The sequence below is a fragment of the Notolabrus celidotus genome, chromosome 13, assembly GCF_009762535.1.
Source record: "Notolabrus celidotus isolate fNotCel1 chromosome 13, fNotCel1.pri, whole genome shotgun sequence".
Classification (NCBI taxonomy): Eukaryota; Metazoa; Chordata; class Actinopteri; order Labriformes; family Labridae; genus Notolabrus; species Notolabrus celidotus.
In genome coordinates, this window is record NC_048284.1 from 7,939,598 (window position 1) to 7,966,351 (window position 26,754).

At 39.3% G+C, this 26,754-nt stretch overlaps 1 protein-coding gene across 1 annotated transcript in view; it reads left to right on the forward strand.

Annotated features, from left to right (window-relative positions):
* The window catches only part of ryr3 (ryanodine receptor 3), a 176,071-nt gene that overhangs the window by 132,796 nt on the left and 16,521 nt on the right, over positions 1–26,754 (forward strand). The window contains exons 56-89 of the mRNA XM_034699064.1: positions 582–644; positions 761–836; positions 948–1,071; positions 1,165–1,280; positions 1,386–1,453; positions 1,538–1,659; positions 1,842–1,891; positions 1,978–2,038; positions 2,125–2,363; positions 4,623–4,704; positions 5,460–5,590; positions 6,535–6,653; positions 8,006–8,204; positions 8,956–9,050; positions 9,362–9,507; positions 10,964–11,051; positions 11,139–11,231; positions 12,293–12,460; positions 13,645–13,704; positions 13,809–13,943; positions 15,707–15,819; positions 16,968–17,064; positions 18,098–18,210; positions 19,292–19,343; positions 19,444–19,500; positions 19,645–19,744; positions 20,225–20,304; positions 20,456–20,532; positions 22,418–22,491; positions 24,331–24,411; positions 24,565–24,653; positions 24,740–24,868; positions 24,966–25,070; positions 26,583–26,664. Of these exons, the coding sequence (XP_034554955.1) occupies positions 582–644; positions 761–836; positions 948–1,071; positions 1,165–1,280; positions 1,386–1,453; positions 1,538–1,659; positions 1,842–1,891; positions 1,978–2,038; positions 2,125–2,363; positions 4,623–4,704; positions 5,460–5,590; positions 6,535–6,653; positions 8,006–8,204; positions 8,956–9,050; positions 9,362–9,507; positions 10,964–11,051; positions 11,139–11,231; positions 12,293–12,460; positions 13,645–13,704; positions 13,809–13,943; positions 15,707–15,819; positions 16,968–17,064; positions 18,098–18,210; positions 19,292–19,343; positions 19,444–19,500; positions 19,645–19,744; positions 20,225–20,304; positions 20,456–20,532; positions 22,418–22,491; positions 24,331–24,411; positions 24,565–24,653; positions 24,740–24,868; positions 24,966–25,070; positions 26,583–26,664 (3,484 nt within the window). The remainder of the gene's footprint in view (positions 1–581; positions 645–760; positions 837–947; positions 1,072–1,164; positions 1,281–1,385; positions 1,454–1,537; positions 1,660–1,841; positions 1,892–1,977; positions 2,039–2,124; positions 2,364–4,622; positions 4,705–5,459; positions 5,591–6,534; positions 6,654–8,005; positions 8,205–8,955; positions 9,051–9,361; positions 9,508–10,963; positions 11,052–11,138; positions 11,232–12,292; positions 12,461–13,644; positions 13,705–13,808; positions 13,944–15,706; positions 15,820–16,967; positions 17,065–18,097; positions 18,211–19,291; positions 19,344–19,443; positions 19,501–19,644; positions 19,745–20,224; positions 20,305–20,455; positions 20,533–22,417; positions 22,492–24,330; positions 24,412–24,564; positions 24,654–24,739; positions 24,869–24,965; positions 25,071–26,582; positions 26,665–26,754) is intronic.

Consider the following 26,754-nt stretch of genomic DNA (forward strand, 5'->3'; position numbering starts at 1 on the left):
TTGATGCATACGCTGTTATAGACACATATTTGTCCAGCAGTATCTGAGAGTATCATTTAAACATTTGAAATTTAGGTATGTGGGGATGCTAGTATTGGATCCAGAAGTTGAATTGTTGCATAAGCTTCTATTTCCTAACTGTAAAGTTAGCTTTAACAAAAAACAGCACATCATCTGGATGCTATGAATGTAAAGGTATAGATTAAAGATCACGGTTTGTTCCTCTTTTGTTTATTCTGCTTGTTTTGCCATGTTAGCTTTTGGTGCTAACAACTACTGCAGGATTCCATTATTCAGTGTTGCTACACCAGAAACAGAAACATTAACTCCATGCACACCACAGCCAACAAAGCACTTTTCAGGAAGGAACTAATACAAAATGTGCACTTGCAAATGTGACTTAAATCATGTGTATTAAAGCTGCATTTTATCAACTTGCAAAATGTAGCAATAATGAGCTGCACAAATACGAACTATAACATGATTTAAAAGTTAATATTGTGGAGTAACTCGGGTGCATTTATTGTTTTTCATTATCATATATGTCTCTTTTGTTAAACGGTCCCTTTCTGTCTCTGCAGGTCAATGGATTCAGTCCTGCTCCGATGGAGTTGCACAATGTCACTCTATCCAGAGAGTTACAGGTTGGTTTTTATCTGCCTTTTTTATCATCAATGTACTAAGTGTAAGTTTGAAAAGTGCTCTTATCTAAGAGTCGAGAAAGCAACAGTACAATATGATGATGTTGGTGTCTCTGCAGGGCATGGTAGAAGTGGTTGCAGAAAACTACCACAACATCTGGGCCAAGAAGAAGAAAACTGAGCTCGTTAGCAAAGGTGTGGAGAGTTATTTTATTCCTTACTTTGCAGCCTGAACTGTCAAACTCTTCACCACTGATTGGTGTAAAGTACATCAAAGGGACTTTTACATTTGTTTTGATATATCAGGAGGAGGGACCCACCCGCTGCTGGTTCCCTATGACACCCTGACCGCTAAAGAGAAGTACAGAGACCGAGAGAAGGCCCAGGATCTCTTCAAGTTTCTGCAGATCAGCGGCTATGTTATCACAAGGTAAACCACATTTTATTCCAAATTCAAAATAATCCAGTAATCAGTAAAGGTTGTTTTTATATTATTACACATCTATGATCTTACCTCTCACAGAGGTTTGAAGGACATCGAGCAGGACTCATCATCCATGGAGAAACGTTTCTCCTACAAGTTCCTCAAGAGGCTGTTAAAGTACATCGACTCTGCTCAGGAGTTTATCGCTCATCTTGGTGAGTGTGTCGTATATTTAACACGAGAACTCTCAGCATCAAGAGGGTTTTTTTTTTCTCAGAGCTCTTTTGTTCTGCTGACCTTCCTTTCTGTTGTAAAACCAGAGGCTATGGCCACCAGCGGGAAGACGGACAAATCACCTCATGACCAGGAAATCAAGTTCTTCGCCAAGGTCTGAAAGTCCCCTCATGCCTCCTGAAACTTTGACAACTTCAAAGCATTGAAGTGATTTAATAGCTTCACTTCTCTCCCGCAGGTGTTGCTTCCCCTGATTGATCAAACTTTTAAAAACCACGGGCTGTACTTCATTTCCACACCAAGCAAGAATCTGAGCAGCTGTGGGTGTGCTTCTAACAAAGAGAAGGAGATGGTCACCAGGTACTGTTGAGATATAATGAACACACCAGGCTTTTGCTGTTCAGGTTTTCTGTCCCCATCCGTGAAAATACACTCGCCTTTTTTTCCTCTTATTTCTTCACTCACTTTGCTTTTTCCAGCTCTTCCTTGTTCCTATCTGAAGCTTTTTCCTCACTTCTGTTCTTACCCTCTTTGTTTTCCAGCCTGTTCTGTAAGCTGGCAGCTCTTGTCAGACACAGGATTTCTCTTTTTGGTAAGGCTGGCTTTGCCTCTGTCTTGCCTGTGTGTCTTGTAGCTTTAAAGACTTTTCAACTTCTACAGTAAAACCTTATCTTACAGGTAGTGACTCTGCGATAATGGTGGGCTGTCTGCACATCCTCACCAACTCACTGGACACCAGGTAGGCACACACTGTTGTCTGTTCATGCACAGTGTTCAGTTGACATGACTGTGTGCATCAGCCCTGTTGTCCCTCTCCTGTCGTAGAACCGTGATGAAGTCGGGCTCAGAGCTGGTCAAAGCCGGGGTTCGGACTTTCTTTGAGAACGCTGCAGAGGACCTGGAGAAGCTGCTGGAGATGTTAAAACTGGGGAAGTTCATGCAGTCTCGGGCTCAGATGAAGAGCGTCAGTCAAAGCATCAACTATGTGACTGTGGCTCTGCTGCCCGTCCTCACCGCCCTGTTTGAGCACATCAAGACCAATGAATTCGGAATTGATCTGCTGTGTAAGTTCATATGATATGATAATACCAAATACATCACAATATGATATTACATGGTAAAATACAATATGATACTACACGACACAATATGAAACAGTGTCATAGGATATGATTGGAACAATAGGATACGATACAACACAACAAGACATGACAAGACACAACACATAACACAACACGCTACTATACTTTATGTTGTGTTACAATATGATACATTACAATACAAAACTTTAAGATAAGACACAACAACACAATACTATACTTTACAATATGATTCGTTACAATACAATACTTTACAATATGTTATGTTTCATTATGTTACGTTGCAATATGTTACATTACGTAACATATATGATAGATGTGATAAAGTACAATAAGATAAATTAGAATAAGACACAACATGGTACAACACGATATGATGCTATACGGCACAACATGGTTCGATGATACATCACAATATGGTATGACATGGTACAATACAATATGATCAATCAATCAATCAATCTTTATTTGTATAGCGCCAAATCACAACAAACGTTATCTCAAGACGCTTTTACAAACATAGGAGGTCTAGATCGTACTCTATGTCAAATCATGAACAGAGACCCAACACCAAGACAGGATAAAGAAAGAAAGGTACTTTATTAATCCCCGGGGGGGGGAATTAAATTTTTTTCACTCATGCTATTTTTGGAATTGCTACACATACAGTTTTTTGGTATATACATACAAATGCATGCACATGCAGTGAACATGCTTAGGGAGAGATGTCAGAGTGAGGATACTGCCGTCAACCAGCGCACCCGGAGCAGTTGGGGGTTCGGTGCCTTGCTCAGGGGCACCTCGGTAGTGCCCAGGCAAGTGAACCAGCACCTCTCCAGCCACCAGTCCACTTGCCAAACTTCGTCCATACTGGGACTCGAACCGGCGACCCTTCGGTTCCCAAGCCAAGTCCCTATGGGGGGTTCCCTATGGACTGAGCCACTGCTGCTCAGTCTTACCCCACCTTAATCCATCATGGCCATTGCATATAGCAGTATTTAGCTAGTTACAGTGGCGAGGAAAAACTTCCTTTTAACAGGAAGAAACCTCAGGCAGAACCAGAATCATGTTAGACAGGCATCATGCCTCGACCGAGTTGGGTCTTTCAAGAGTATCATTGTGTTGTATGATACTATACGACACAATATGAAACGATGTCATAGGATATGTTTGGATACGATACTATACGATACAACATAATACAATACAACAAGACAAGACAAGAGACAACACAATACTATAAGATTTGTTACAATACAATATTTTACTATACATTAGGTTATGTTTTGATACCTTATCTTACAATTTGTTACATTACGCAACAATACAGTATGGTACAATACAATATGACACAACAGGATTCAATGTAATATTATACGATGTCAATTGATTTGATATGAAAGGATACAATATGATATGACATGATAAAATACGCTACAATATGACACTACATGACACATCACGACTCTACACGACTAAACGCGACTCAACACAATACGATACTATGCGATACTATACACATTAGTGTTACCATAGGGACATTTTTTTTGGACTCAAGTCCTGTGCACATTTCGCCTTCTCCACAGTAGTATTGTTAATATTAACAACAAAAAACAAATGACATATTAATAGAGGAGCACACACTAATAAAAACCACAAACATAAATTACACATTACCCATTAACTAAATTGCACATGTTCCATAAAAAAAATACAACACAATGTGATGCAAGTGCTTTCATTGCAACATGTTTTTGTATTTTGTGTTTCTATCTTTATAATTTTTTGAAGAGAAAAATATAGAATATGATACTAAAAAACATGTAGATAAATGAAATTACAGAGTCATTAGGGACGATACACAAGTTTGGTCTCATCTCTCTTCAGTAACTTTCAACACAAATGGATAAAGATGGAGAAAAAGCCTCTTTCTTCTTGTATAAACACAGATCTCTTCTCACATTGACACATTAGTCCTGGCTACAAAGTGTGCAATCGCAAGTAAATAATTAAAACATCAAAATAAAATAAATAGAGCTGGTTCATTGAAACAGATCTATTTCATGGTCCCCAACATGAATTAAATAGAGGTACTCGGTCTCATAAAACCACCCAGTCTTTAGACCCACCATGCATACAAATCCTACATTCACACAGCTTAGAAATACTCATTATTAAACCAAAAATAAGTCATTTATAACTTTATGTATATCTTTTTTTCAGTGAATGATGTGCAGCTCTCCTGCTACCGAATCCTGAGCTGTTTCTTCTGTCTGGGAACAGGAAAGAACGTCTTCGTAGAGAGGTAGGATCCCAAACATCATGTCTTAACATGCAGCAGGATGTTAAATAATTACAGTGTATATTTGGTCATGGAGTTTGAGATTGTTTGGGAACACTGAAAGCTTGATATGAAAGCTTTTATTTATGATATTTAGTATCCAGAAACAAAACTGCATTAATCACATCACTGTTTATCAGGACATGGCCGCTGAGCTCTTTGATGAACTCACACTCACGGCGTATAGACTCAGGACCTATATGATGATGACCTTGTGTACTCTCTCTATAAATACATTACCACGGGTTGGACTGTGACCAGACAAGATAACCATCAGATTTTATGGAAAACCATTAAAGCTAAATTATTTCACAGTCCCCAGGAGAGGACGCAGCAGAAAGACTTTGCCGTGCTAAATGTCTGTCATTAAAAAAGCACAGTTCTGTGGTGTTATTCCCTGACTGGCTGTAACACGACTGAAAAAATTCCAAAAGCTGTTTGTCACCTTGAGCCAACTCAGGCTGTAAAAAAACCTGTTAAAAAAGTTTGATCAAAACCTCTCCTTAGCTGTCTGCTCTGAATTATAGTGATGCCATGCGAAGTCCAGAAGCAACAGAAGCTTGAATGTGGAAGATAATTGGACTGCACTTCGAAGCACTTTACTGACTCCAAACAGGAGGACAAATTCTTGACTTTCCCTCTTGTGTTGCAGAGTGTATTCTTTCTGTGCCTGTGTTTTATTCGTACCACACTTGTTGAACTTCCATCCTGATTTGCAGGCATCTCCCAGCGATGGGGGAGAGCCTGGCGACCCTGGTGGCAGCCATGCCCGTGGCGTTCCTGGAGCCAAATCTCAACGCTTACAATCCACTCTCTGTGTTCAACACCAAGACCCCCAGAGAGAGAGCAAGTGAGTTCTGAACTGATCCAGCTTTTCATTTTGATCCCCTTTTTATCCATCAACCATGATCTGATAGTCCTTTGTGAAAACCTCTGAGGGGTGTACACACAAAGACAGGGTTGCAGCTGCTGAAAGCACCAAGCATCTGGCTTCATTTGCCCCACCACAAAGACCTCACAAAGGATACCATAATGTTAGTGCAAACAAGCTTATGTAGTTTTGCAGCTTTCCCTTAATTTGCATTTGATTGTACCTCAACTCTGCTGTGTGCCTTCTCATCCTGACAGAGCTCACTTCTTTCAGCATATTGATGAGAAGCAGTTAAAGGAGGAGACAGCTCATTTTACACTTTATTGTGAAGCATTAACTCGACAGATGTGATACTGAGTACACCGTCTATAACAAAGTTTCACACCTGTAACGAGCCAGCACGGCAAGCTCATCCAGTTTGTCACCTTCTCGTTTTGTGTAACGGCTCCAGATTGTCTCCACAGACTGAATTTGCATGTTATTATTTCTTATCTCTAGCAGAGGGGGAATTGTTGTTAGTCTCTGTGGGAAGTTTGAGCATGTCATCTCTTATAAACACTAAGCTGCGTTTAGCACCATCTCTCTGCAGACGGTAAAACTTTCACTTTAACTGGGTATGACTGCTGGAGCTGCTGTTTGTAAATTGAGTTTATTAAATAAAGCTTATTCAAATTGAAAGGGACCACTTTGCCCAGGATGTATGCTTCATACCTGATTATAAAATGTGCAAACAGCACCTTAGTTTGCTTAAAGTCACAGCAAAAGAGCCTTTAACCCTTTTGTGTCATCTCTGAGAATTAGAGGGTCTCTTCTTGTCTTATATACACAAGCTACGCAGTCCTTTCCTGAATCCAGTTTCTTTGCATTATTCTTTAAAATATGGATGTTTTAAAATGTTGTCTTTGTGTTTCTCATGTTTCCAGTCCTCAGTATGCCTGATACTGTGCAGGAGATGTGTCCAGATATGCCTCATCTTGAAAAACTGCTTAAAGATGTCAATGATGTCTCAGAGTCCGGGGCTCGATACAGCGACATGCCACAGGTATGAAAGGATCATGGGATATTTAGATTCAGCTGCACTTATTATTTGATTGCATGAAGTCTTATTATGGTAAAAAATAAAGTCAGGTCATTAGTTATAAATTAATCTTTGAGAACATCTAATGTGATGTCTTGATTGTAATTGGTACATTTTATATAGCTCATTCTCTAGTCTTGAGTCGAGTACTCAAAGCGCCTTTACATTACATGTCACGTTCACTCATTCAGGAAACATTCATACACTGATGGCAGAGGCTGCTATATAAAGCACCCATCAGTATGAACTAATCCCAGGGAGCTGGGATTGAACCGCCAGCCCTCAGATTCAGAGACGATAGTGCAATGCATTCCTGTAATAGGCTGAATTGGTTTAGGTCCGTAGTGTCAGAATTGTCATTTATCTGCACCAAGTGCACCACGGTTACAAATTCCCTCTGCCTCCATGTATCCTTCTCACTTTCAATCTGATTTATCTCAGTTGCTACACAACCAGCTACCACAGTGACCTCAGTTTCATATTTGATGTTGTGTTTTTTTTTTGCAGCTGTTAACTTAAACCCCATGTACAAGCCTTGATCTATCTTAGCCTGGTGATACTTGAGACCGCATATTTAGTAAGACATTTCCTAGATTTGATCAATTCTTTATCATCAAAAATGATGATACAGTCCGGAGTGCAGTGAACTTGATGTGTCCAGCTCACATGTCACTTCAGGCACAGTTAGGCACCGTTGTAAAAGTGCACTGCAGACTTGTGTGTTCATCGCACTTTCAGAGGAATAAAACAAAGCAATGGTGGTGCAAGAAATATTCCTCTATGTTATCACCTTTACCTGAGCACTCTTATCTTGATCGATCAGCATGGACAGCTCAGCAGCATTGAATTGTGGGATAGTCGAGGCTAATTTATCCAACTAAGGTGAGAAATCCAGATATAACACCATTAATAGTGTTTAGGGGGTAAAATGTGGCTTTACAGATTTAAAAACTCAGCACAACCTTAACACTAGTTTCTGATTGGCTAATATAACGAATATAAAAAGAGAGACATTTTGAGTAATTATGAAAATATAATGACTTGTATTGACTAAAACTATAGAGGGCAAAAAAGGCTAAAGTGTGACCAAACTAAAAGCATTATTAGAGACTGAATTTAAGTTAGCTGCCAAAGTTAAAACTAATATGTTGTATAATGCACCCTAACTGTCCTGAATCAGTTCTAACAAGAACCCATGGCATCAATACCTTGATGTATAATGCCACTTAGAAAATTGTGGTGTTAAATATGACACAAAGACCCATGTCCATCCTTTCAGTCATGTTGAGATTTAACCCATCATGTTCCCCCTGCAGGTCATCGAGGTGGTCCTTCCCATGCTGTGTAACTATCTGTCCTACTGGTGGGAGAAAGGTCCAGAGAACTCAGGTCCAGACACTGATTGCTGCACGATGATGACCTCTGAACATCTCAGCATCATCCTGGGGAACATACTGAAGATCCTCAACAATAACCTGGGCATAGACGACGCCCCCTGGATGAAGAGGATTGCAGGTAATTGAGAACAAAACAGCAGATGTGAGCTTGAAAGTTTCTCACGAGTCAGATGAGTTTTAGTGAGTCTGGTTTTCGGATGAATGTTCCTACTTTAATTCTTCATAGGGATTTGTATTAACATCTCATTAGCCTTAGAGTCTGAAACTTAAGCATACAAATTCTTCATTCTGCATTTGAATTCCCTCTAAGCTTCCATAAAGCAACAGGGGGAAGCAAACTTTACAAAATCCCATCATGTTAATTAACAAGACAAGAAATGCAAAATAATCCTAAAAGCAAAGAGACGAATAAACACCCTGAGACATTCATTTAAATGAGTTATCTAATGTGGAAACTGAATTTTAATACATTATATTACATTTTTAGGGAGTTCAAATGAGGCTAGACGATATAATTGGCTGCTGAGGGGCCAATTAACCTGAGAAAACCAGCTTCAAATATTGTACCTCTAACAAAATAACAAAGACAGATAAAATATTCATTCTGTTTTTCATCTATGAATCCATTCTTTAATTAATGTGTCCTTTTTAAGCACTACTGTAAGGGACAAGGGCAAAAAGTGAAACAGCTGATCTGACATAAAAACTTGTTCTGGAAGTGCTAAACAGAGTCTGACAGTTATGACATTTGACAGCAGAGCCAGTAATCCCCAGAGAAAGCTTCTTTGTTCCCAAAACTTGAGCTGTAAATCCTTCAGTTTGTCCATGGCCCGTGTCCAGAATTCATTCCCCATTGTCTCCGTCCTCAGTCTACTCTCAGCCAATCATCTGCAAAGCTGGAGCCGATCTGCTCAGGACCCACTTCATCCCCACGCTGGACAAGCTGAGGAAGAAGACGGTGAAGGTGAGAGCTTAAAATAAACTAAACAATGTGGACAGCTCAGCGGTACCTGTGGTTAAAGACGATTTTTTTTGCTGATGTCATCATCAGTCCTGAAGCTGTGGTGTCCGTACAGAGCTGTCAGTGTTCACAGGAGTGAGTCCAGGAGCATGACGCTCATTCACATCACCTACTGAGAGTAAAAATACATCTGTTCCTTTCTAAGAGCAGACTCAGCAACACTATTACCACTTAGCAGGAGGGGGTCAGTGTGAGGACAGCGATGCTCATTAATTGATTGCTAGAGGAGAGTTGTTGATGTGATGCACTCGTAGGTGGTGGCTGAAGAGGAGCTGCTGAAGGCTGATAGTAAAGGTGACAACCAGGAGGCCGAGCTGCAGATCCTGGATGAGTTTGCTGTGCTCTGCAGAGACCTGTATGCTTTCTACCCCATGCTCATTCGCTACGTGGACAACAACAGGTACAGTATTAGCACTGAATGATGTTTTGGTTTGTTTGTTTTTGTGCTTTTTATGTGGATAGAGAAGGAAACAGGGAAGAGAGAGAGAGAAGGGAATTGGAAGCATTAAAGGGGCTACAGACCATTTCAAACTCGAGCCACTCACTTCAAGGGCCATTGCCTTTGTACTTGGGGCATGCCATAGAACCACTAAGACACACTGGCGCCCCAGCACAGAAAGATTTGATTACATTTTGAGATTATTTGTGGATTTTGAGCAAAGATGTGTTAATATATTCCTTTATCCCCTACATTATATCCACCTATATATTGGAGTTTGCAACTTAACCAACCATAGACTGAATAAAGATATGAAATGACAGCTTCCCAAAAGTGAGGCCAAAGCCTTATAGCTCCCTCTATTGGCTGACAACAGTATGGGTCAAAGAGCCTGCCTCCTCCATGTAAACAGATGGGACACGGGTCGAACTATAAAATCAAAATACACATCAAATATATTTCTCTCAAACTGTCATTAAAGTTAGTTCTTTTCGCGCTGATTTATGTCCAGTTGTTCATTTATCTGAGATGTTTAATTTGAGCAAGCTATTGATGCTATAAAAAGAGGTGTAACACCATGATTGACAGCCCTGTACACCTGATTAGCAGAGCAGAGGAGGAACTACAAGAAAAGGTGGGACGAACACTAACACAAGAGTCATTGAACTTTGATTTTTGATTTGATTTAATGTCTTTATTTTGAGCATGTAAAAATAGAAAAAACATACAAGTTAATAGAAAAAAATAAAATAAAATAAAATCAACCAATTCCATCAGTAAGCACTAAAAACATTTTAATTTACATTTGTAGAAAGGAGTAGGAAGAAGTTAAAGCATGTTTAATCCTACCCCTTAATTCACTTTTTTTCTGTTGTTACATGATTGCATTCCCGCAAAACGCATCATATCTTAGAGTCTGTTCCACAGATTAAAATATATTAACTTTTTCTCGTAGTCCGAACACTCATAATCTTTGAATTTAAATCCCCTCTTAAGTTATAACCCCCCTCTCTTTCAAATAACATGTCCTCGCAGCAGATTTTTCCTTGCCTTATTCACTGTTTGTGCAGTTTTAAAATCTACAATGTCAAATAATTAGAAGGTTTTGGGGTTGAGGAAAACTTTGCATAAATGGTCTACTTCAAATTGAAGCAAGAAGCTGTAATACTATAGATCTAAATAGGTTGAATAGGTGTTTTGGTCAGCTAAGATGGGCAGGATCTCCATGCTGCTGCTTTAATAGTCGATCCATACTGTACGCAGGCTATGGTTACAAATGCACAATATATGCATCGTGGTTATATTTTGGCTTCACTTTTGTTCACTTGGAGGAGGTGGTAACTCATCCTCTTTCTTCATAACAGTCAATGAACATATGTATTAATTTAACTTGGTGAGAAATGTTGTTCCCCTCCAGGTCCAGGTGGCTGAAGGAGCCGGATGCAGACTCAACTGAGCTCTTCAGGATGGTTGCTGAAATCTTCATCCTCTGGTGCAAGTCCCATGTATGTCAAATCACCATCTGATGATTCAGAGTGGTACACCAGTCTTCAAGATGTCTTTTCTGATGTACATCTTTTCTTTGAACCCAGAACTTCAAGCGTGAGGAGCAAAACTTTGTGGTTCAGAATGAGATCAACAATCTGGGCTTCCTGACCGGGGAGGGCCAGACCAATATGACCAAGGTAAATATAAATGGCTGATACATAAGATAAAGGTGTGTTCAAAGTTACAGATTCATAGATGTGGCAAATGACAAAATAAGCCCCATACTGATTGATCTTATCATAAGAGCCTGAGAAGAGAACATCTCAACTCTTTCTTTGTTTAAATCAGAGTTGAATCACTCGCCTCCTCTCTGAGTATTTTCCTGACAGGATCCCCTAATGCTCACTTTGTTTTTTCTTTATTTCCACACTTCGCCAATAAAAGGAGAAGTCTTTATAGCACTTTTCTTGTGATGTGCTGAAGATGTCTACAAATCATTTGCGAATCCAAACACAGAGTTTACGACACGCGTCGTTTCATCAGGGTGTTTGTCGTAGGGAAGCCCGGTCGTATATTTGGATGTTGACAGAGTATTTTTCATCAGCCGCTCAACTCGCCGTCACTTTGTCAGTGTGTTGTTTATTTGTTTTGGCAGAGCTGTAGAGTTTATTTATTTGCAGTTTTGGGGTCACTCAGAGTGGAGAGCAGCTCTTGATCCTTGAGGATGCTCTGCCCCATGACTGATTTATGTGGAAGCACTTTGGTTGCATCTGATGTGATTTATCCTCATCAGTGGTTTAAAGGTGAAAAACACTCATTACGCTCTGATAGCTTCGTCATTAAAAGTGGATTCTGGATTAGGTTTAATCAATTTGAGTGATTGATTTTTAAAGACTGGAGGACATTAAGAAAAGAGCAATTTCTGAAAATGATTAGTGCAAAGTGCAACACAAAGGTGGCAACACTGGAGAGAAGATTTGATGACTTTATCATGACTTCATGATACTGAATGCTTTAGAATAAACTTTATGGCGCAATTAATGTTTAAAACAATAAAGACAATGCTCTTAAAAGCAAAATATTATACTATTTAAAAATATATATCCACATAAATACACCACTGGGATCAACCAGGGACAAACAACAAAGAAAGCCAAGAAGCAAAACTGTTTTAATTTTCAAAGTCTTTAGAGTACCTGAAGCCTTGATACACTTGTGTGATGTTCACACAGTGAGCTCTCCTGATCTCTCTTTGTAGTCAGGAGGAGACCAGGAGAGGAAACACAAGCGCCGTCGTGGCGAGTACTACTCCGTCCAGACCTCTCTGATCATCGCTGCCCTGAAGAAGATGCTGCCCATCGGCCTCAACATGTGCACCCCCGGAGACCAGGAGCTCATCTCCCTCGCCAAGATACGCTACAGTCTGGTAAGCCCACAAAACAGGACTTCATTAAAGAAAGAAAAGACTGACTAATTACATAGGCATCAAATATTCAGCCTGATTAAGTTAATTAGATACAGGAACCCTTTATTATTTGAAGTTCTAAGTTTCTGCCCTCAGCCTGTGTAGTCTCTCTACCAACGTTTTAAGACTCCAGTGTTGAGCTTAGAGCAGCTTTGCTCATTGTTCTTTTTATAACGCCATTATCTTGATCTTGTTATCTTGTCCATTATTCCCTTATCTTTAGAGAACAGGCCGCGTGATCTCAAGGTAAAAAAGATAACATAACCTGTTATAATTTGAACACAAAAGGCTGTTTCCTCTCATTACTTATGTAATAAGTCTGAGGTCAGGAGAGCCATGCTTGCGTAGATGCCATCTTTGACGCTTGTAGCTACGGATTTAAGCTGGTACCCATGAAGTATTAACACCTAAAGCTCTACTTCAGTCAGGGTTTGAAGCTGGCTGGAACTGGATTAGGTTTTTGCTCATTTACAGAGAAGATGGCTATTCAGGATACTTTCTTTCAGTCATTAAATAATAATAAGAAGAAGAAGAAGAAGAAGAATCTTTATTTATAGAGCACTCAAAAACTATGTTACAAAGTGCTTTACAATGCCTCTAAGGACATGTGCAAAATAAAGATTATTTTAAAAGGCCATACAGTCAGTGCAATTGTCATGACAGTGAAAAGAACATGAAATCAGCAAGGCACCTTGATTAAATAAAATGCTCTCTGATAAATGACTTAAAAGAGAGCACAGAGTCCGCCAACCTAATTTCCTCTGGCAGTTCATTCCACAGCTGTGGGGCCCGGACTGAAAACGACTTGGCCCCCCCAGTTTTCAGTCGGGTTTTTGGGATTTAAAAGTGATCTCAGAGGATAAAATCTGCTCCAATCCAAAAAATGAGACACTAGTTTTTCAATATTCCAAAATGTCCATGTTATCAGAATTGAACAAAAATCTCCTTATGCATTATCTTGAGAAATTTGGCGCCATATCTACAAATAACAAACTACTCTACATTCCTGCTGGTCTAAGATTCTGTGTAGAGCAAATCAAAGCCCTTTGCAAACTTAAAATTCCCTCTATGATGAAGTCACATAAACATCCATTATATTTTCTTTAGATAACACAATTCTTCTCTGTTCTGACTCTCCTTCACAGAAAGACACAGACGACGAGGTGAAGGAGCACTTGCGTCAGAATCTCCACCTGCAGGACAAGGTAAGGTAACATGACGGTGCTGTAGAGATATGATTCCTGCAGCAGGTCAAGTGACGTGCAATGCTGCTGTTTTATTTATTGACTTCATTGTGTCTGTGTTGTAGTCTGAAGACCCGGCCGTCCAGTGGCAGATGAACCTGTATAAGGACGTGGTGGTGAAGAGCGAGGAGCCAGCCAACCCAGAACACACTGTGGACAGAGTGCAGAGCATTTCTGCTGCAGTCTTCAACCTGGAGCAGGTAAAAACACACACTTAGCATTTTACACACATACATCATAAATTAAAGATAAGCTTTTGAGTTATTTCTGCTCGGAGGCGAAAAGTCCCAGCAGTCAGTTTTTTACAAAGTTAAGAATTTAAATGTACCAGAGTTAGCTATCTTTTAGAATAGATTTTAAGATTATTTAATTGGTTTTTAAATCCCTTAATGGTCTTGCCCCTTCTTATTTATCAGTTTTACTTTTATCATATGAGCCAGTGAGAGCCCTCAGGTCTTCAGGTAGTGGACTTTTAATTGTACCAAAAGCTAGAACAAAGACTCAAGGTGAGGCAGCCTTTTATCATGATGGTCCATGCCTGTGGAACACCCTACCTGAAGACCTGAAGAATTATTTATTTATTATCTAGTTCAAAATTTAGTCACTTTTTATTTTATTTTATTTATTTATTTCATTGAATTTGTTTTATTTATTTTTTAAATATAGCATCTTATTTTATTTTAACGGTTTAATATTCTAGTGTTTTATTATCTTAGAAATGTATTCAATTTTGGAGAGGTCTGGGGTTGGGTTTAGCATGGGGGGTCTTTTTATTTTTATTTTTAAATATTTATTTTTCTATTTTAAGTTGTTTTATATGTACAGCACTTTGTGTGACAATGTCATTGTATGAAAAGTGCTTTATAAATAGAGTATGATTGATTAATTGATTGATGAGCTAATTTACATCTGTAGTCCCTGGGTAAGAGACAAGAGCCTCTTATCATTTTAATAAGTCAACACAGAAAAGGAAACACTTTAGATCAATCATCAGTTGAGGTGCCAACTGGCCTAACAGTTTAAGTGCGCCCTATATACAGAGGCTGTAGTCCTAGTCACAGCGGTCACTAGTTTGAATCCCCTCCGTGACTATTTGTTGCATGTCTTCCTCCTCTCTCTACTCCCCACATGTCCTGTCACTCTCCATCTGTCCTATCAATAAAGGCAAAAATACCCCTATATAAATAAATATAAATATTATAAATATTATATTTATAAATATATAAATAACTTTTTTTTAAAAAGAATTGGTTCACCAAATTTTCAATTTCCTGTCAGTGCTTCAGTAACCAGCAGTTTAAGTGATCTAAAAAAAAATTGGAATTGCAGCATTATCGCTTTATTATGTAATACAGTAAAAAGCTGATATTTGTCCCAATCTGCAAGGAACAGACTGAAAGTAATATTCAAGCCTCTTTATGACTCACAAACCAAACAATAATATCATCATAGAGTCTAATTTTTCACATTAAGGTGTTTTTAATGCTTTTAACACAGTTGTGGGTGTAGGTGTTAGACTAAGAGCTCATCAGGGTGCTGAAGAGAGAGCCTCTTTGACACATTTTCAATGCAATGATTATGAAAGAAAGATTAATTTAGATACTAAAGGAAAGCAGGAAGATAGAGGACAGAGTCAGCAAGGAGATACGACCAACAGCTTAATAATAATATAAATAATAATAATACAAATAATAATAAATGTTATTTATAGGCGCCTTTCAAAGCACGCAAGGTCACCTTACAAGGCAGAGTTTGAAAATTAGATTCATAAAATCAGCAGGATATGATAAAGTGTACATAATAAATTAAATAAACAGGGTAAAATGCACTGCAGTGAAAAGGTGTAATCAGAGTGAACTTAGTCCACCAAAATCAGCACAAACCAAAAGTTCCTCTCAAGAGTTTTAACCACTGAACTGTTCCCTTATTAATATGTATGCTGTATAATTCTCTCATCCATCAGGTGGAGCAGCCGCTGAGGAACAAAAAGTGTGTTCGGCACAAGCTGCTGTCCAAACAGCGTAAACGAGCTGTGGTGGCTTGTTTCCGCATGGCTCCACTCTACAATCTACCCAGGTGAGTCTGTCGAACTCCTGTGCCACTTGTGGAAGCTGATTGATGATGTCAATAAAATAAATATTGACATGAACTGGATTTTTTAAAAAAAGCTTTGTTTTAATCTAACCGTACGTAACAAGCCACCAAATATCCATTGGGGGGAGGGGCATCTTAATTATTGTTGTGTGCCCATGTAAACCCCTCTTCACCTTCCTAATGACATTCTCTCCTCTGTGTCGTTTTCTTGCATAACACAACCTCATCCTCCCTCAGATACAAAAATAATAATTACTTCCTGAATGGCTATCGGGAGGTTTGGCTGGAAAGGGCGTTCAAAGCCTCCAGCTTTGACCGCCTGTTCTCCCTGCTGACGGTAAAGTGAAACTACGGGGCGAATGCTTCATCTGTTCAAACCCCCTTCCCTTCATCCACCAGGCTGTGGACCGATATCTGCCTCGCAAAGCAATTGTTTCTGCACTGTTGATTCTGATTGGTCAGCTAGACTATGAGTCTAATAATTGACTGAAATGAACTTATTTGGAAAGTTGGAACACACTGCGAGGTCTCATTTCAGGTGAACCCTGAAGGAAGGAATGAAGAAAGGAAAGAAGAAGAAAGATTAAGATATTTTAGAAACATTTATTACTTTTATCAGCCATCTGTTTTACGACAGTGTGCTCTGTTAGTCTTTTAAGACTTTAAAAAGTTGTTTCATGTTATTTTGCTTCCCTGCTTTTATACTGATTACTATAGATTTGTTTTTCATCTGACATTTTGCCAAAGATTGTGCAGTCTTACAACCAATCCATGCACCTCTTTCAAAAACAATATTTATTGTTTGATATTTGAAGCTTAAGGTCAAATCTACGTGGATTCGTTGGAAAACTGCATATCTCCCCTAAAGTGTGCATGCTCCTGTAATGTCTTTTTTCACCTGATGGAAGTAACAGCAGTTATTTTTTAGACCAAACGTGACCAGTCAGAAGAGCCAGTGGGTCCCACATTGACCAATCACCACCCTGCCTGAAATGCACTTCCTATAACCCCTTCCTCCCCCCTACATCTCTCCTTCCTGTCTCCTCCAAAAACTCACCAGAACCCACCCTAATGCCACTGTACCTCCCTCCCCACTCCCCTCCATTCCTCCCCACCTCCCCCCTCCCCAGGCATCGCGCTATCAACTTCTTCATCCCGGCCTATCAGAGACTTTGGATAGAGGCAGAGGAGTACTCCTTTGAGGAGAAGCTAGTTCAGGATCTGGCAGTAAGTACTGGGCTCGCCTTGCCCTTGCCCCACGTGCCCTGCGTTGGCACCCCTCTGCCAGTCCTGTCTGCCGAATGCTTCTTTAGCTCTGCGCCTGTCGAGCCTTGGGAGCGCACCCGGGTGGGGACCTCGCCCAAAGTACCCAGGGGCCCCCGCTCTAGGCGTTCAAAACCCTTCAAACAGAGATCCGTCAGGGGTCAGAGGCTGCATGACCAACTCAGGAGACACAGGGCCATCTCCGGCGCTCACAGCTCTAGAAAAGCAGGCTTTGCCTTTCTGACAGCAGTGGTAAGGAGGGCCTCTCACTAGGAGTCACTAGCTGTTTGGCTGTCAGATCTGGATCCAACCCATCAGTTGTCTTTTTCGCTGTACTCTGTAAGTCTGTAGTGTGACGTTACAGTACGTTCTGTGGCCGTGACGTCAGTGGCATGCTCGCGTAGTCATGTGAAGATCATATCTCATATTAGTACCCAGTTGTGCGGCAAGTTCATCAAGACGCAGTGCCATTGAAGAATATTACAGCTCAGCCTTGGATATTTAAATCTCAGATTATTATTCTTTCTGTTCGGAAAGATTCTTTTTATTAGTAAGCTGTCAGTAGTTTGGACTGTTGGAGATTTGTGTAGTTGTGATAGTCTCTTTTAGTCAGGCTCCCATACTATAAGGACCATTCATCATCTTCAAAACCATATCACCAAATAGCTTACTGCTTGCATCTGTTTGCTGTAACATGCATGTATTTGAACCTGTTCCAACGCTGTTCATGATCCACTCTTATCTTCCTCTTCCCGCCCTTTCCACCGATCACCAGGACATGACACACTCTCACCTGCATGCAAGTGCAAGCTGAATGTCACCGACTCATTTTAATGTCTTTGACCGATGTATGAATGGATGTTATTGAAAGTAAAGGTTGTGAAGGAGGAAGTGATGGTGATTTAAAGCTGTGGTGGTGGTGGTGGGATGAAATATCATGAGTGTGTCAAATGAGACTTGTCCAGAGCTAACTGTTCACACCTGTGGACTTCTGCAGAAAACGCCAATGAAAATTGTGGAGGAGGAGGAAGAGGAGGTGGCTGATGTTCAGCCAGACCCTCTCCACCAACTTATTCTCCACTTCAGTCACAACGCTTTGACGGAAAGAAGGTGAGACAGTGACATCGCTGGACTTGTGTGTGGATCTGAGTTACAGGGAGCATGCATTTAAAGCTCTTTTCATACCTGCCTTTTAGAAGGAATCACTATTTATTTGTGTTCATTTCTGGTTTGTTTAAATGTGTTACTTTAAGCCATTTATCGTCGATTTATAATGACTAACATAGTTTATTATAGGATGAATCATTTAGTCATGCAGATCAATCAATCAATCTTGATTTTTATAGCGCCAAATCACAACAAGCGTTATCTCAAGATGCTTTACAAACAGAGCAGGTCTAGACCGTACTCTGTTACATAATTAACAAAGACCCAACATCAAGATAGGTTAAGATCCAGTCCCATCTTACAGACAGGACTCAGTCTGATCTCATCTTAATCCACCATGAGCAGAGCACTTTGCAGCATTTAGCAAGTTACAGCGGCAAGGACAAACTTCATTTAACAGGCAGAAACCTCCAGCAGGACCAGACTCATGTTAGACACACATATCCTGAGACTAAGTTGGGGTTGGACAGAGGGATACAGGAGATTGAGACAGAGAGATGATAGGGATGAGACGGATAGTAGTAGTTGTTACCGCTGGAGTCCGGCATGTCCACAACAGGCCATCTATGGCAGCGACTCAGAGGAACCTACGAGACAAGGGAGCTCCGGGACTCCAGAAAGGTCTATGGTTAGTAACTTTAATGGGACAGGGAGAGTTAAAGTAATTGAGATAGGATCCCAGTGTGTCAGTTTAAGCCTATAGCAGCATAACTAAGAGCTGCTCCAAGCCTGAGCCAGCTCTAACTATAAGCTGTGTCAAAAAGGAAAGTTTTAAGCCTACTCTTAAAAGTAGAGAGGGTGCCTGCCTCCCGGACCCTGACTGGTAGATGATTTCAAAGGAGAGGTGCCTGATAAGATCTCATCTTATCTCAGGATTAAGAGTTCTAATGTTGTTTCAGGAGGTGAATTGCACATGCCTGTGTTTAAGTTCTGAAAAACAGCAATAATGCAAGTTTGATAATTACTTTACATACCTGTCTGTGTTCAGTATTTTTACATTTGACTCAACTTTATATCTTTTCAGTTACTTGGAAGAAGATCCTTTGTATATTGCGTATGCAGACATGATGGCAAAGGTAATGGGCTTTGAGCTCTTTCATGCATCAATATTGTACAAGTGGTAAGACTTTTAACAACATGAAAATGAGCTCTGAGTGTTTCTCTATATGTCTTCAGAGCTGTGCAGAGGATGAGGAGGAAGAAGAGGAAGAAGGGAAAGAAAAGACTTTTGAGGTTTGTGAAGCAGAGAGACTTTCAACAGCAGCTCTTAAATAATATCCACATTGATATTAACAATTTTTACCTTCAAAGAAAAGGAACAGTTCAAAAGATTTTAATGACTCAATGTGTTTGTGTTGATCTTGTGTTGCTCTTTAGGAAAAAGAGATGGAAAAGCAGAAGATCCTGTATCAGCAGGCGAGGTTGCACGCCCGTGGGGCTGCTGAGATGGTGCTGCAGATGATCAGCGCCAGTAAAGGTAATGACGAACTGATTGTGTCTCATCCCATTATATTGAGTTTAAAGGTAACAGTTCTTGGACCTCGTGTTATCTTTTTTTGATGATATGACAGTTTTGTAATTTACTGTTTAATGATTATCCTTTTAAATCAGAATGATCTCATACTAATAAATGTGGTGGCTCACCCTGCTGCAAACAACAGCCATCTCTATTGAGGCTCATTTTTGTGGGCTCACTCATGAGTTTTAGCTCCATGTGCATTTTAGGTTTTTAATGTAGAAGAATAAAAGTGAAGGAGATGCATTAAACAGTTTTTTCTTTGACCATAAAATATATTTTAATACGGAAATATATGAAACGTGTAACCACATTAACCTTAAAGTATAACCTTGTATAATTTATGAAGCAGAGCCCTCTGATTAACAGCAAGTATTTTACATTTATTACCTGCATCTGTCCTCCCCTCATTCTTATCTTACATTAATTCTTCCTCGTCAGGTCGTCTGGGCCCCATGGTGACCTGCACCCTCAAGTTGGGTATCTCCATTCTTAATGGAGGCAATGTGCAAGTTCAGCAGGTCAGTTCACACAGCTCTAAGCTCTCTGAGACCGCACCATATTCATCTCTTCGTCTTTACTATATTACCCGTAGAAATATAAATGTCTATACACTATGTTTAGTTGGGTTTTTTTTGTGGTGTGTTAATCACTTTTTCTTTCTTATCCTAGAAAATGCTTGATTACTTGAAAGAGAAAAGAGATGCAGGCTTTTTCAAAAGTCTCTCAGGACTGATGCTGTCTTGCAGGTACTGTCATTCTGTCTGTTCCAGTGATTCCTGAGAGGGGTTTATTTCTCTCTGCACATATTCCTGCAGATGCCTGGGAGTACATGAAAAGATTGTACCTTCAGTAATTAGAAGTAAAGACTGTGTGAACACTGAACATATCTTGTTATCCTGAAATGGGATGTGAAAAATAATAAACTAGAAAAAGAAAACTGAATGAGTAGCTCATAGTAATGGCTAAATAGTTTATATGATAGCCAAAACAAATGATTCAACAGATTAAATTATTTATTTAGAGCAATCAATAAACTGGTAAAACAGTTTGCGCAGTATTTAAGGAACTATTCAAACGGTTTGCTTATAGTAATAAATTCAAATCATTAAAAATGTTTACTTAAGGTAGTGGATGAACAGAAAAAGTTCCAGTTACAAGTTATGAATTGTGTAATATGTTAGCTAAGAGCATTACATTTACTGACACAGTTAGCTTAAAGTAATGGATAAACAATTAAAAGATTAGGAAAAAGTAAGTGAAAATGACTGAAATAGATTGCTGAAAGTTATTCATTTAAATACTTAAAATATGCAGCTAAGATTTCAGCATTTACAATTTACATAGCGAGCTAAAAGCATCAGCTTACGTTAAAGTGATGGATAAACCAATCAAATGGTTAGCTGAAGTAATTTGAAACACAGCAGATTTGTTAACATAGGTATTGAATGGTAGTAAGCCAGTATATGTTATTAAGTTAGTTAGCTAAAAGTATGGAGAAACTGTTTAAACTAAAAGTTACAATGAAGCTGTTTAAAAAAGTAAACTAAATGTATGTTGAACTAGTTAAAAAGCACTGAAGGACCTCTTTATTAAGTTAGCTTAAAGTTCAGGAAACAGTCAAAATGGAAATCTTTAAGTAATGGATAAATCGCTGACTCAGTTAGCTGAAAGTAAATAGAGTGGTTTCAGAAGTTAGCTAACGTCATGGATTAGCTTAGAAAACTACTGGAAAACTACTACATTAGCTAACGTCATGCATTAGCTTAGAAAACTACTGGAAAACTACTACATTAGTTAGCTCACACAGTTTGGGCAACAGTTCAAACAACAAGCTAAAAGTAACTGTCAAACTGTGTTAGCTAAAGTAATGCTAAACCATTGACTTAGTTTGCTAACATTAAGAGACACTGTTTCAAATGTTAGCTAAAGCAATGGATTAGCTGCTAATAGTAGAAAAAGTAACAGAGAAATTAAGTAGTTAGCATTAAGTATCAGGCAATAGTTGAAATAGGCTAAAAGTATTTGGTGGACCACTTTAACAGCATTTGGGGAATTTGATTCAAAAACTTAAATTTATTTGATATGTGGCTAGAAAAGATATCTTCAAGTGAGGGATTTCAATAGTTGCAATAGGTAGCTAGCTAAGAATTACAGAATCAGAAATACTTTATTTGTCCAGGGGAGGGAAATTCGGGAAATTATGGGTCAATGGTTCAAGAAGGCAGCCAAAATTCATGTATTTGAAGTAGTTTGTTATTTGTACATTGATAACATGTATTAATGGGTGAAAACTGCTTAACAAGAGGCCAAACAAGTAGCTTAAAGCTATAAATAAATAGATCAAATGATAAGCTAAAAGTATGAATAAATACATGTTTATAATAGATAGCCAAAGTAATCTAGAAACAAGAGTAATGTAGCTTTTTAGTCTGAGACTGCTTGTTTGATTTCTTACCTAAATTATCCTAAATAACATTTAAATGATCCTAAATGGAAAACAATAGGTGGGTATGTAAATTATGTGGCAGTACCTCAGGCCTCAAAGGTAGGAATCCACTGGTCCACATGCAAAGAGGAACCTGTGTACTGACAACAAGTGCTTATGTTTGACTCTAAAGTTTCTGTCCCTAGTGTCCTGGACTTGAATGCATTTGAGAGGCAGAACAAAGCAGAAGGACTTGGCATGGTGACAGAAGAAGGCTCAAGTAAGTCGAGAGTTGACCCATTACACAAGCTGTTTAATATTCATCCTGGTTTTCCTTTTTTAAGCGAATCAAGCACTACATTTTTTTCTCTCTTGAAGTTGATCTCAGCTGTTGAGCCACCTGTTCTTTCTCTTGTTTAAAAACAACAAAAGACCCTTTCCTTTACTGAACTAATGCTGAACCATGACAAAAGTATATGCTCAATCGTCCACTCAAGCCGTGGATAGATGCTAGATCCTAATTACTAGTTTCTGTATGGCTCTTGTAGATAATCAAAATTGCATTGATTTCAATGTGAATTTTGGTTATGCCATTTTGTCTGCTGCTTGTGCTCCAGTCTTTAAGTCACTGAAGTCATCAGTGTTGTGTCTTTAATGTCGTCTCTGGTAGATGTTTTTCTCTAGATATATCTTGAGACTGTATAAAGATTAGAGAAGTATACTTTTTAGACGCTTTCTGTCAATCTTTGTGAAGTTATTGATTTTACCTTCTCATCTGTTTGAAGGCAGTGGTCTGTGAGTGGTGGGTAACAGTACAAACTTGTCTTAGAGGACATGGTCCAGCATTAAAACAAGACCCCCCCTTTCTTCCCCCGCCAACTTACAACACAAACACTCTTCACTTGACGCTTCTCACATCAAACTATGTCCGTCTTTTCATCATTCAGTCCTTCTGCTAAACATTTCCACCAAGTTCTGTGTTTAACAAATCACTCTTACTACTCGTGTCTCCGTTACTGTTGTAAATTGTTCACTATGACTGAATTCTGATTTGGTACTCATCGTGTGAGATGCAGCATAGACAGTCCTCAGGCTACCTTTGATTTCCTCTCGTCTAAAACGTATTCTTTTTAACTGCATGACTTTGTTTTTCACTCGTAGTCTATATATTCATATCTCTTCGTACTGTAACTCTATGTCCTCTCTTTTTGCTTATGTCTTCGTGTATTCTTTGTCTCCTTCCTGTCATTTAAAAAACCCATCGATGGCAGTCCACACAAAGCGGGGTAAATAGCTAATTTAGATAATACTGATATGGCTATGCTTCCACCATGAATGTCTCCACCATTTATGTGGTCCACACTCCCTGCTTTTTTTGTTACCCAGCCTCTTCTCCCTTCTAAGATGTCTGTAGGGACACAATGTGCATGCTGACTGTTAGAGTGTACACAGAAAGAGTCCATTGCCTGTCTGTTTGTGTGTTATTTGTCTCATCCCTTTCATGTTTACATTTACTAATGCAAATCCTATTACTGATGCTCAAATCGGCCGTTGTAAGGCTCTCCTCAGCGCCACCTCCCGAGGGGTTTGACTCAAAGGTTTGTGGACTCTTCCGCAGCCTAAGCAAAGCTTTGTCTTGCTTTGGTCTTGGGACCTATTTCACAAAGCTGGTTTCCATACAGATGTGTAACTTTCACATGGTTTTATCTGCTCACAGAAATGCATTTTTACCCTGTTTATTAGACACTGTAGTTTCTTTTTCGAGTGAATTATTTGTTCACTGTTTCTTTCTGGAATGACATCTCTTCATCAGGCCACATTTGGGCCTGCATGTGAAAGTTATCAAACTTCCTCCAGCTTATGGAAATGTCCTAGTGTTTACTGTTGGAACTACTGTAAGACCATTTTTATAAAAAGCACTTTGGATTCAGTTTCGAACCTGCAATCTAAAGGCACTGGACTTCACAAATGTTCTTTAAAAATGTCCTGCTTGCCTCATATTAATTGCTTCTTGGGGGCGTGTCACATATAATCACACCTCCTTATGTTTTGTAACAAATAATTTGTGTTGAGTCACTTTATTTTGTATTATATGCATTAAAGTATCATTTTCTCCAAGGCTCCAAGGTGCTACAGAATGACGAGTTTACTAAAGATCTCTTCCGGTTTTTGCAACTTCTGTGTGAGGGGCACAATGGAGGTGAGGCCCTACTCATGTTTATGTTAAACATCAGCATTACTCTCTTAGTATAAGCTGGGTTTTTTTGCACTCTACCATCAGGACACATTGATCCATAAGAGGTGAAAAACTCTATAACAATAACGATGTTTAAAAGGTATTTATTTCTGTCAGATTTCCAAAACTTCCTGAGAACTCAAACTGGAAACACAACCACAGTCAACATCATTATCAGCACTGTGGACTACCTGCTCCGTCTGCAGGTGAGTGAAACATAAAGAAGCTAAATGTCATACACTATTACTCATTTCATCATCAACTTCATCATTAACCTGGTCCTGATCTCTAGGAATCTATCAGTGACTTCTACTGGTACTACTCTGGAAAAGACGTCATCGACGAGACAGGAAAAGTCAACTTCTCCAAAGCTCTAGATGTTGCAAAGCAGATATTCAACTCCCTGACTGAGTATATTCAGGTAAGAGGCGGACACTACAGTCAGAAAAGTTTAACTTTCAATGTGAAGATGCAAAGGACTAAGTCATAAGTTATCTCTCTCTCTCTCTCCTCTGCAGGGCCCGTGTATTGGAAACCAGCAGAGTTTGGCTCACAGCAGATTGTGGGATGCAGTCGTGGGATTCTTGCATGTATTTGCCAACATGCAGATGAAACTTTCTCAGGTTAAATACACCTTGCTGCTCTTTATTTCTCCAGAAGTGCATGAACACTACAGTGTGTGTCAAAACAGGGAATATTTATCACATGTATATATATTATTTTGTTTCTAAAAGCTAATCAACATAGCAAATATCAGACTTCAGTTTGACTTGTCATATATCAATCTAGATTTACAACTAGTGATCATCTCTTAGTGGAGCAAATGGAACATTTAGCAGCATCTAGTGGTGCGGTTTTAGATTGCACCCAGCCAATAGTACTTTTCTTCACCCTCATCCAATCAGAATGTGCAGAGAAACTATAATGGCAGGGAAATACTCAAAAAAGGCCAGGCTAGGCTAAATTTGGTTTGTCTGTGCCAGCATGCGTTTAACCCTGCTGAGGGATCCCCTTCCTTACATGCTGGTTGTTTAAAGATGCAGAAAAACCTGTGACCCTCATCATGAGTTATTTCATAGCTTTTACTTGCTTTTAATAATGTTGATTGTGGGGCGCTGGTGGCCTAGCAGTCTAAGCGCCCCACATACAGAGGCTATAGTCCTCATCGCAGAAGTCGCCAGTTTGACTCCCGGCAGTGACCATTTCCTGCATGTCTTCCCCCACTCTCTACTCCCCTGGTTTCCTGTCTCTCTTCAACTGTCCCATCAGATAAAGGCAGAAGAAGTAAAAAAAAAAAAATATTTAAAAAAGATAATGTTGATTGGAACAATAAGAAGAAGAAGAAGAAGAAGAAGAAGAAGAAGAAGAAGAAGAAGAAGAAGAATATATTTTATTCATAATGATCTTTACATTTGGAGAAAATCTCAAAGTGTTACAAAACACATAAAGGCAAAGTTTAAATACAATAAAGATAAACAAATAAATAATAATAAAATTAGAGCAAGTCCATTTAGAGCAACTAAAAAACAGCACAGTAGAAACAACACTGGGGTTGGGCTTTTATTCTCTCAAAGCGCCAAGCCCAGGTGATCTGAATCAATCATCTCTAAGCCAAAGAGAAATAAAGTTGGATTAGTCAATGTATGACGAGACGTCACAACTTACTCAGGAATCCACAAAGTTTCATCTTATTTGTAGATTGGGCCTAACGTTCTCATCACCGTAGTTGGCTCTGACCACTTAGGCGCAAGCTAGGATGAGAAACTGTCTGATGCTTTTGAGAGTGGATGAGCACGGACCCAGACCTGGTCTCCCAGCAGGAATTGTGCAACTTTCTTCCGGGCATCAGTTTAATCTGATCTCTAAGTTTGGATACGAGCTGAAAACAAAGCTCAGGATTGTTTCACAAGGAGAGGTTTTAGGGGCCTGGAGGGCAGAAAGAGGATACATTTAGACACAGGCTGTTTTCTTTCTCATGAATCATCAATCTGTGACCCCTAAAATATATCATGGCACCCCTTGACTGTTCCCAACCTGTAGGAAACCACTGTATGTGTAATATCAGGCGAAATGTTAAAAACATTTGGAGTCACAGCTCTGTGTTTTTTTGACTAAAGACTTTTAATTCCTTGTAGGATGCCAGTCAGATTGAGCTGTTGAAGGAGCTGATGGACTTACAGAAAGACATGATTGTCATGTTGTTGTCTCTGCTGGAGGGTAAGAGCCTGGACTTGTCAAAGAACATGCTTATAATGAGTTGTTAACAGAAGCTCACTCACATCACACAGTTGTAGTACATTTCTATGT